The sequence below is a fragment of the Cotesia glomerata genome, linkage group LG5 (genome assembly GCF_020080835.1).
Source record: "Cotesia glomerata isolate CgM1 linkage group LG5, MPM_Cglom_v2.3, whole genome shotgun sequence".
NCBI classification, from domain to species: domain Eukaryota; kingdom Metazoa; phylum Arthropoda; class Insecta; order Hymenoptera; family Braconidae; genus Cotesia; species Cotesia glomerata.
This window is the reverse complement of record NC_058162.1, coordinates 19,268,394-19,280,449: the sequence shown is the minus strand read 5'-3', so window position 1 is coordinate 19,280,449 and position 12,056 is coordinate 19,268,394. Positions and strand designations below refer to the sequence as shown.

At 30.1% G+C, this 12,056-nt stretch overlaps 1 protein-coding gene across 2 annotated transcripts in view; it reads left to right on the top strand.

Annotated features, from left to right (window-relative positions):
• The window catches only part of LOC123265890 (protein slit), a 441,502-nt gene extending 430,147 nt beyond the window's left edge, over positions 1-11,355 (top strand). For both annotated transcript variants that reach the window (XM_044729853.1, XM_044729852.1), the window contains exons 25-29: positions 6,274-6,741; positions 8,332-8,532; positions 8,617-8,766; positions 8,862-9,001; positions 10,010-11,355. In XM_044729853.1, coding sequence (XP_044585788.1) covers positions 6,274-6,741; positions 8,332-8,532; positions 8,617-8,766; positions 8,862-9,001; positions 10,010-10,096 — 1,046 coding nt within the window. In that variant the 3' untranslated portion in view covers positions 10,097-11,355. The remainder of the gene's footprint in view (positions 1-6,273; positions 6,742-8,331; positions 8,533-8,616; positions 8,767-8,861; positions 9,002-10,009) is intronic.
• The last annotated feature ends 701 nt before the right edge of the window (positions 11,356-12,056 follow it).

The window sequence follows — 12,056 nt, the reverse complement described above, 5'->3', positions numbered from 1 at the left end:
ACTTATAATTAATACTACGATGACGTAAGCAATTAATCGATCTTCAAATTACTTAATCATAACCAAAAATTATATTCGGTCCGTCAACGGCTCGTAAAAATCCCGAATTAATTTATAATTACTTATACGATGAAATAAACAATTAATTTTTGCTCAAATTAATTAATAATAAAAACAAAATAATAAACTCAATTCGGTCCGTCGGTGGATCGCAAATGCTCAAGAGCAATTATACTTCATAATACAATACTCTAAATAATTAATTTATCTCAAATTAACTAATAATTACTTATACGATGAAAGAAACAATTAATTCGTCTCAAACTAATTAATAATTCAATCGAAGCTTAAAGTCTGTCCGTCAATGGCTCGCAAATTCCCAAATTAATTTATAATTAATAATACAATGGAATAAACAATTAATTTTTCCAAAATTAATTAATAATTAAACAAGTAAATGAAAAATTAAAATCAGTCCGTCGGTGGCTCGCAAATTCCCCCAATTAATTTGCCATAGCAAATTAAACACAATGTAGCTTTAATTCGACGATGATTCGCAAAATAATAATTCAAATAATTCAAAAATTCAACAATTTGGCGGGCTCACGGCGGATAACTAACTACGGTCGGTAAATTGACTAAGCTTGCGGGTAGTTGAAGCTCGAGATAAGTTTGGGCCCGCGCTCGGAGATGGCGCGTCGGTCGGGCTAGCTGTCTTACACAGCTCCAAATTTCTCGGGCGTTACGTTTAATAACAACAACAAAAAGAAATCACGTTCGATTGTCGGCATATATCACTGTTCAAACCAATAAGACCATTAACAATAGTAATAATAATGTCACAAAGTTGGTTCAATGCCAGTGTCTCGAATAAAAAAAAATAAATAATAAGAAGCGAACGCTCGACTTTGAATCTACGTTTTAATTTACGAACACACACACAAATACACCCCGATGGTACCGTGCCTCTGAGTGTCGTCACACACGTCTCGATAATCCGAAAGGAATTCAATAATTACTTTCGTAAAAAAAAATATTAATACAAAAAAAAATTTACACCAAAAATCAAACTGGTGAAATTTACTAAAATTGATCGCGATGTCGCGGTAAGGACACCCTGGGGCTAAATTAGCGATCAGACTCACCCTGCGGCAGCAGTGAACCCCTCGGGTCGGTACTCGTCTAGGTAGCTGACTCTCAACGAAGTTGGCGGGATAGCCGGCGGAATAGCGTCGATGGCGTCTTCCACGTGCACATAATAATACTAATTAATCGCCACTCGGCAATAATCCACACAGTGGTCGTGAACAATAGCTTCGACAAGGTACAATCGTAAAATAAATCTTAACAATGTGCAATATTTAACTCAGTAATGGTGGTTAATTGCGTTGTAAAATTTTTTAATGCTTATAGCGGAATTTGTGCGACTAACAAGCACGGCGTCCAGATCAGATTCAATTTTATTATGGCTGCCTCCTCGGCAACATGTGTTCTCTAGTTTTCCATTAGTTCAAAAAACTCGCATCCAATCAGCTCACGGCTTCTTCTAGCCGGCCGTTGTATTACGGGGTGCGTCCAGTACTCCGTTGCGATCGATGATTGGTCGATATGTCACTCGGTTTGGCTTACGGCATCCAGATGGTGCCTCGCTCGACTTCAAGTTGCTCAAACGCCGTCGTCATTCGTCGGTTTCAAATTTTGCTTCGCTCTCGCCGTGGTCCTCCTCCAGATGTCACGCTGGTCATTGATAGCTCTGTGTAAATTCGCGGGTTCGTCTGATCGCTTAAACTTAGTTTCGCTCTCACTCTCACATAATCTTTACAATAGTCACATTCATTCATGCATACTTTTCAAATTCAGCGCGGTTTTGGGTATAAGCCTTACCTCGAGCTTCACACTCTGATCAGGAGGCCGCTTGGGGTGACACAGTCGCGTCGAATCTCCGCATTCCTTCAGCTGAGCCAAAAATAATTAATAATGATAAAGAAAATTAAAAATAAACAATTAGCCAAACTAGTCTTTTGACATAGAGAATTTTTCCCATGTCACACTATATAAAAAAAAAGTGTGTGTGTGTACTTATGTACGCACGTAAGAAGTTATACTTCTTTGGCGTAACAAGATAAAAATCTTTCGAAAAATTTTATCTTTCGCGTTATCCTACGTTTGTAGAAAAAACGAAACTAAAAATAGAAAAAAAGGTATTCATTACATTCAAAGTTTTATTATAATGCATTATAAAGTTAAATACAGTTTATTTAAATATCATAAAAAAATTATTTCTATATAATTAAAAAAATCTGGAAATCAATTGACCGCGTCGGCTAACCCTAGAACTTCCCACTAAGTTTGCATTTGAAGCACCTTAAAATGTGTTTTTTGGTTAATAAAGCTTTTTCAATTAAGCTTTTCAAGCTTAAAGCACTGTTTTTCACATTTCAAGCTCAAAGAGCTCAAAATGTATCTATTACACAACAAGAACTTTTAAATGCGTCGTTCGATTTTCATTTTTAAAAAATCACTCGACGCAGTTTTTAAAGCACAAAAAAACGTACAGGTTTATATTGATTGGTTGAGAAATCTCGAAAATATTTCAGAAAAATACCGAAAAAAAAAATTTTGTGAATTTTTAAACTATAACTTTTGAATGCGTCGTTCGATTTTAATTTTCAAAAAAGCATTCGACGCAGTTTTTTCATCATAAAAAATGTATATATGATTTCATGATGATTTTTTCGCATGCTTTATAGTTGTTTCTAATAAACATAAAAATTCAAATTTTTTTTTTTAATTTTTTCGGAATGGCTCGATGGATTAACTCTCAAATCTAATCAAATTTAAGTTTTGATAAACCTTTTCAAATGACGTGTCGTAGAATTCAATCGGTTGATTCTTTTTTGAGAAACCGTACGACAAAAATTTATTTACACACACACACACACACAAACACACACGGCCGGACATCTCAGCAAGAATAGTCAGAATGGCTTCCTGGGACCTCAAAACGTGGACATCCGATGAAAACTCGGCTTTCAAAAATTGGACATCAATAACTTTCCATTATTGGAAAATTTTAAGTTTTCTTAGCGGGAAGTTGAAAATATATATGTATGTATATTTTATTCGGAATGATACAAAAGACGTGTGTAGGTTCAGAAATATTTGAATACAGTTGTCAGTTCTCATGCAAACATACACAGACGTCCTTACTTTTACTTTGTTGGTAACTTTTTTTGAAAAACTAAAATGTTGACTAGCTAACTTCAGAGTGTCGGTTTTTCGTGACGGTGTGCGCGCGCATCTTAAAAATTTACTCTCATAATTTTTCCCTAACGCGCCAAAAGAAGTATAACTTCAAAAAAATAGATAAATTATCAATTAATCGGTGATTTTTTACATGGGCATCTCAGCGGTCATCTATTTCGTAATAATCAAGTATCATTTTTTTAATCATAATTGTAATTGCTTATGTTATATGCGGAGATAAAGAGAAGACACACCCGACGACTAACTTAAATAATATTAAATTCTTGGTTTCCATGGGACTCGAACATTAAACCTCTTGAATATCAGCACTGAAGGCATTCGCTCTACAACCGAAGAGATTAACAGAACTTTACTTATTCTATCATATAAAGATTTCGTTATTTTTATTACTAGCCTCCCGTTAAATTTAAGTCAAAAAAAGGCAAAAATAAGTCAAGCAGACGACTAGATTTCTCGACTCGATAGCGAATTGTTTCATTAAGTCAAAAAAAGTCAATTTTAAGACAACTAAATAATTTAAGTCAAAAAAAGTCAAGTTTAAGGCAACTGAATAGTTTAAGTCAGAAAAACTCAAATTTAAGGCAACTAAATAATTTTGAGGTAAAAAAAAAAAAGTCGATTAAGTCAATATTAAGACAAAAAAAGTCAAAATCTGAGGTAAAATCATCGTCAAATTTACAACTACTTAGGAGATGAAGTCAAATCATATGACATATGTTTGAGTTATTGATGCGACTAGTTTAAAAAAAATCGTTTTGAGAAAAGTACGTTTAAGGTTCTTAGTTTGTTTTACTTTAGGTTACTCTAAAATCATTTATCTTATGAAATATTTATACTTAAGGGGGTATTCTGGTCTAGAAGCTTGAATTTAAGGTCATTTTTGAAGTGTTGCAAAAAAAAAAAGGCAATCAATATTTTCACTATTCATTTTTTTTATAAGATATTTATTAATATTTCAATAATACAGAAAAAGAAAGTAAAAAATTCAAAAAGTTAGCAGCTAATAAAGTGGGGGGTTTTAAAAAATTGGAACGCGACCATACCCACGATTCCAACCCTTCTAGTAATCTGGAAAAAAAAAGAATATTAATTTAGAATAATGTCGCTACCGTACTAACTAAGAAAAAGTTGAAAAAAAATTTTTTTTTACACAATGGCAACTGCCTGAAAAAAAAAAAATTAATTTTTGAACCACTTTTTTTAAGTTTTCCGAATTTTTTACAAATAGTAAATATTGAAATTTAGTAATGAGGATAGTTCATGCGATAGAGAAATCTATAAAGAAGACGTAAATCAAATTTCAAGTAATTCGGTTCAGTAGAACTTGAGAAATCGTAGGTATCGATTTAAAAGACAGTTTAAAAAAAACGCGTTTAAAGTTTTGATTAAAGCAAAACAGCCATTTCTCCGAAAATAATTTGAATTTTCTTAAATCCTCCTAAAGACATATTCTGAAAGGGTTAAGCTTTAAAAATATAAAAAAAAAATCAATTTTTTCAAATTCCTTGACTACAATGACCCCTTAAATTAAACTATCGATTCCTGAGACATATGAGGGTTCTTCTTCCTTATTCCCAGTAGTTGGTATGGTATTTTAAATCATTTTATTGACTCATTCAATTCGTTTTTTTAGCGGATTTGACATTTTCGTCAGAGCGCTGAGCGAAAACGGACGGTCGACCTGTTCTCATAAAAGTGACCATAACTCCGAAAATTTTAGAAATTTTGATCTAAAATTTTAGACACATATTGTTGAACGTATAAACTTTGACTTATAGCGAAAAAAATTTTTTACTTATTTCTGAACAATATGACTATAGTTGTTCATTGATCATAATATTTTGTAATATATTATGTTAATTACATTTATTTACGTTTTAAATAAATGAGCGCTACTTTCGGCCCTCGTGTACTGGCGCACACACTTCGCTCGTTGCGTCATCCTACTCATAGCCTGCTACAGCCTCGTTCATTTATTTTGGAGAATTTTTGAATAGTTTGTTGATTGTATAAGTTTCTTCCATCAAATATTCCATTAAATTATCAGTAAATGATCGTGTTATAACAATAATATTTTTCAAATTTACTTTAAAAGTACTCAAACTAAGTGATTGTGATTAAAAATATCGAAAAGTCGATCAGCCAATTTTTTTTTATTTATAACTCATAATTCTTCGCTATCAAATAATGACTGCCAGTTTCTAATATATAAAAAAATAATAAATAAAAATTGCAAAATTTTTGTAATTTAATATCTTTAGTTGTAAAAACATTCCTTTTTGTAGCGGTTTCACGAATAAATTGAAATCTTGAAATGACTTTAGATTGGAAAATTGAGTTTGCATTTACCCTTTGAACAAACTTTAATGATTTTTGATATTATATTTATAATTCTTCGAAATTATAAATGAAACTCAATCAATTCTCATCGACTTTTATTAATGACGTCATAGAGGGTGAGGACAGCTATTGAATATTTAAAATTCTGTTGTTTTGTATCCAAGCCAATGTCATGAATAAGTGATTTTAATTTTTATTAATAAAATAACAAATTTTATATTTAACAATCACAAAAATTTTAATTAATAATATCATGTAATATGAATAAGTTCCATTTGCAATCAATTATTTATTCATTGACGTTACATTAATTAGTTAATTTTCAATAAACATTCGCAGATATCATCAGTGAAAATAATTTTATGAACATTTCATTTACTAAATTAATAAATTCAATTTTCCAGTAATTACTTAGTATTTTGGGATTGAAATTATTTAATATCGGTCATTGAATTGATTGTAAATATTTATAGCAAAAATCAAATAGGCTACTAATTAATTAAAAAAATAAAATAACTATTCTCTCTATATTTATTGACTGCGTTTTGTTTAAAATTGTGCAATAATAAAAAAATTATGCGAGTGATGAAGGGTTAATATTTAAAACAAAATTCACTAGATTGAAAGGATAATTTTCCTATAATAAATTGTATTAAATAATTAAAGGAAAACGATGCGAGTACCTGACGAGCCTGAGCTTCGTGGACAATAGCTCGCTGGTCGAGCTAGAGCCGCTTCGCACGAAGCCCGAGGCTAATGTGACCATCGTCTTCACAACCACTCACGAAAATGGGGTTTTACTCTACGATGGTATAGAACAGAGTGGTGAACATATTGCAGTTGAACTATTTAACGGTCGAGTACGAGTTTCATATGACGTTGGAAACTATCCAACCTCCACGATGTACAGTTACGAAATGGTCTCAGATGGAAAGCCACATATGGCCGAGCTTATAGCAATAAAGAAAAATTTTACTCTGAGAGTAGATCGAGGACTTGCTAGGAGCATTATCAATGAAGGTACTAGGGAATATCTCAAGCTCAATACCCCGATGTACGTCGGTGGTGTACCATCTGAAGTTGCCAGCAACGCATTCTCACAATTTCACCTCAGAAATGTCACCAGTTTTCAAGGTAATGGCTATATTACTTTTCTAAGTGTTTAACTCGTAGATTTTTTCAAAAATTTTACTATCTATGCTTTTGTGATCCAATTTTAGCTGAATTACGTCATGGCATCTATAATCGAGAACATAAGTAATCGAATGAATTTAAAATTGAATTTTACAGTCTTTACGTTGAACAAAAAAATTTATGACCGAAATTTTCCATGATAGTTATTTTATTGTTAATTTTTAATGAAAAAATTGCATTTTGTGACGATAAGTAATTAAAATTAAATTTATATGAACACACAATTTAAAAATTTTGAAATTTATTCTCAATGGTTATGCAATCAAAATTCAATTTTTCTCAAAAAAAAGAACAGTTTTTTATCCAAGCAATAATAATAACATTAATATCGTCAATGTTGAAAAATCATAGAACAACCGTCTTTTTATTTAGTATTTCAATTTTCATACATACAAAAATATCTCTAGCAAAATTTTGTTTGCAAAAGAACAATAATTACATAAGATTCTCGTAAAATTAAAAAAAAAAACTTCAAGACAGACAATTTAGAACAAAACTTTGCTATCAGTTTAATTGATTCACCAAAAAATTGAACAAACTTAAAGATTCTTGAAATTTCATTCAATTTTAATCTTCAATAATTTTAGACAGAGTAGATTTATCAAAATGTCTAAATGTAACAAGTCTAAATTTCACGTTTTTTTTTTTTTTTTTTTTTTTTTTCATCTTTCATAATATTACTGATATATTTGAAAGAAAGAACTAGTCGTTTTTCTTCTTTTTTACATTTGACTATATGCATAAGTACGCTACATAGCGGCTTGCTACTTCAATCAAGCATAACCTATTTATTTTGAGAGCTTACAGGTTTAGAATGGCAGCAATTAAAAATTTTCAAAAAAATATAAATAATTACACCTTTACTAGTTCTTCTTGATAAAAAAAATTTTCAAAAGCGATAACTTCTCGAATATCTGCAAAATGTATCTGAAAGCTTATTAATTAAGCTTTTATATTCTATACAAAAAATCATTTATTTTTCAACTATTGGATAAAATTTTACTGTTGCATTAATTTAATAAGTTTGTAACTTCAAAGTACCATTGGAAAATCATCTTTTTTTTATTTATTTAATTAAACTCATACAAAAATGCTTTGGGTTTTAATAGATACCTTGCGTGAGACACTATCGTGTCTCTGAATTAATCAGCTGAATTGATGTTACTGAAAATAACAGATATTCAAAAATTTTTAAGACTAATGTCTTGCGACTAGATTGTTACAAAAATGAATTCTAAAAAATTTACAGAATTTTAAAAAATTATTAATGCAATTTTTTCTGCACAAATTTGTTTATTGAAAGAAATCCAAAAATGGAAAGATGTCTGTTTCATTCAGTATCATTTAAATTAACTCCTAAAAAATATATTGTTACATCCATTAATGAATAATTTTATATAATATACTTAGCAAATGATAAAAAATAATAAATTAAAAAAAAAAAAAACAAACTAATATTACAAACAAATAGAAGGAAAAAATAATGTTCCAAACGAACTATTTAAAACAAAAAGGGTACATTCGTTTCAGGTTGCATATCAGGAATGTGGATAAATCATAAATCAGTGGACTTTAGCAACGCTGCGAAGATGCATCGCGTGACTCCCGGATGTGCTTCTGGGGAAGAGGAAGCCGATGAAGCTGGGAAGGATATAGAAGCAGCTGAATCTAATAATAGTGGTAACATTGAAGACTCCATGCAGCATGAACACGTTGTGCATGATAATTCAGGTATATATAATATATTTAATGTATATTCAATTGTTACCGTTGTTTCGTAAAAAGTTTGTTGCACCTGGATCGTCATTGTTGCAGATACCGTTGTATCAGTACCAGGCGCAAGTATTATCGATCCTTGTACAGGTCACGAATGCCACAAAGGCTCACAATGTGTACCATCTCTGTTCGGAAATGGTTACTCTTGTCGGTGTCAGACTGGCTGGCAAGGACGATATTGCGAGAAAGGTAACATAATTTGTTTGTTTTAATTACTTCGATAGCTACTGCTAGCTATATTATAATCATGATGATAATTACCAATGACTGTTATTTAAACTTAGCGCCAACTTGTCGTAAAGAACATACAAGAGAGTATTACAGTGAAAATGGATGCCGCAGCAGACGTCCAGTTAAACTAGCCAAATGTTGGGGTAGTTGTGGTAATTCATGTTGCCTTCCGCGAAAAACTAAGCGTCGTAAGGTAATTGTAATTAGTACTTTGAAGTTTTATTTATTCAGAAAGTAAAGGTAATTTTTAAGTGGATTTTTTCTCAGAAATATTTAATGGTTCTAATAAGCACTTAAATTTTATTCAATGAATTGAAATAAATCCTTATGTTCTGGTGAAGAAATTTTTTAATGTAACCGGATATTTCCATGTACAATTTTTGATGACGTGATACGTAAAAAATTAAGAAAATCCAAAATTGCACGTCTCACAAAGTTCATTTGATTAAAAAACAATCTGGAAAACGGTTGACCCTAAAGGCCATCCCTGCAACTCCCCGCTAATTCCATATCTAAGCGCTTAAAATTGCACTTATGACGTTTTTGAGCTCTTCGAGCTCAAAAATATAATTTGTATGTTATTTCGATCTCTATGAGCTCATAGAGTTAGCTGTTCTAAGCTTTTGAGCTCGAAGAGCTCAAAAGGCTGACAGAAGTTTAATAAAATAGTATTTTTTAAATTTTCAAACTGCAATAATTCTGAATGAATTAATTAATTTTCACGCGGTTGGTAGTATTCCACGCAGTTTTTCAAATTCTATAATAAACTTTTGAACACAATCTGATCGAACCGAAAATTTGAGAGAAATTTGAAAAATTCACTTTTTCCGAATTTTTTCGACAATCATAACTCACGAACCAAATAACCGATTTTCACGTTCTTGGTGGCGATCGACGTGGTTTTTTAGGCTTTAATAATTATTTTATTTCATCAAAAACGATTCAAAAAGAAATGTCGAATTTATGTGAAAAAAACACTTTTTTCGAAATTTTTCGTTTTCGATAACTCTTGAACGAATCAACCGATTTTGACGAGACCAAAAATTAACCAAAATCTGACAATTAAAGGAAAATTTTTTATTTTTAAAGAATTTTGATTTAGAAAAAAATTTTTTTTTTGTGCTTGTGTTATTTTGTCGTTCAATCTTTTTCCTTCGTTGTTAGTCTTAATTTAATTATTAAATAAACAATATTTTTCTAGGTCCGCTTGATTTGTACCGATGGAAAACGCTACACGAAAGATGTTGAGTTAATACGTAAATGTACGTGCACACGTAAATGCTATTAGACTGGAAGAAATCAACTGCTAATTCATCACACCGTCATATAAGATTTTTTAAATACATAAAGTAAAAGTAAACCCCATTATTCCATATTTAATATTACTCATTAAATTAAGGCATTTTTTCAATTAATTTTTTTTACGTGCCTATTTAATATTTAAATAAGACGAGTTATTAATAATAAAACAGTGAGTGACGATGTGCGGACTAAATTCGATGGACACACACAGCCGGCTCAGTGTGATATGTATTAATAAGAATTATATTATAATATAAAAATAATAATAATAATTACAATTATAATAATAACAATAATATTGGACTAACAGATATGAATTAATCAATAATTATCTATTATTCATATAATATAAGTATCTTTTTAAGGACATATTTTAAGTATTACAATTGTACAAGCATGCTTCCGTTTGTTTACTGATTTATTAAAAAATCAATGGTATGCGTGCTTGTATTTATATAAATACATAATAGGCTATAAAAAATATATATATTGTATTACTTGATAAAATGTCAATCGATCGCATTTCATCTACGATTATAGAGAGGTTAACTTTGTAAATGATAGCAATCGTAAAATTCCCAGTAACCCAAATATGAGCTAAAAATGTAAAAGAAATTAAAAGTGTCATGTTTAAATGAAGTTTCTTTTGCCATGTATGAAATTTTAAATAATAGGCACAATCAAACAAATTAAGAACTATTAATTGTAAATAAAAAATTCATAGTCAGTGTTGCTGTCGCAAACGTGTTTATAGTAAGTGTTGCTATGGTAACCGTTTCTAATGATAACTGTTGTATGGTAGGCGTTTTCATAGTGATAGTTTCTACAGTAACCGTTGTTATGGTAAGCATTTCCATGATAACCATGGCTACGGAATGCGTTTCCGTAGTAACCGTTGCTATGAAAGGCGTTGCTAAGGTAACTGTTGTTGCTGTAACTCTTGTCATGGTGAGCATTGTTATGATTACTGTTGCTATAGCAGGTGTTATTATAGCTACTATTACTATTGTGAGCGTTGCCATAGCAACCATAGCTACGGAGTATCGTTACATTTAAAATCCTTCACTTTTTTTGGCCTAGCTCTCATTTGCAAACGTGCGATAAGAAACTTCGTTTCAAAAATAATAAAAGTTTTGTTAATACCTGGTACGTTAATGGTCAAACTAATTTACTTTCTCGCTCTCCTGCCTTGGAATTTAGAAATAAACAAGGTCTTAAAACGTGTGAAGAAGCGATTTAGTACAGTAAAATAACCAATTATGTATATTTAAATGAATTAACATGTAATAACATAAATAGTAATTAATAATTTTCAAACTTATTTTCTCAACTTGAAATATTTATTATTATTTAAATCGTAAATTTCTTTTTTCTTTAAATAATAAATACAGTGTACCTACTTTACAAACACACTACCCACTGCCAATAAAAATCGTATTTATTGAAAAAAATTACTGCGATATTTTGAGGTATCATTTGTAATTAGGTTATTTTCAATATTGAGAGCTTGGACGATATTTAATTATAAAATTTCCATATTATTTATAAGAAAATCGAATAAAATATACGTTTAATGAATTACTAATTTAAATTTGTATATAAATGAAATATTTTTCTACGATTTTTTATCAAAAAATTGTATTATTTAATTTGAAAAAAAAAAAAAACAAAAAAAAATTAATAAGTGGAAATAATATTGAAGGTATAAATGAAAATTTTTGTTATAGCGAGCAATTAAAATAATTTGATATCACAATTTAATTGAATTATTAGCTATGAGGCTACTGAATGGAGTTTAATTAAATGATTAAATTTATTCCACAAACAATAAAATTCATAACAATAATTATTTACCGAGAGCGTTATGTCCAAATTCTCAATATTTTTAAAATAAATTGTGGAATTTAAACATTTAAATATAATATACGATAAAATATTATTTTATA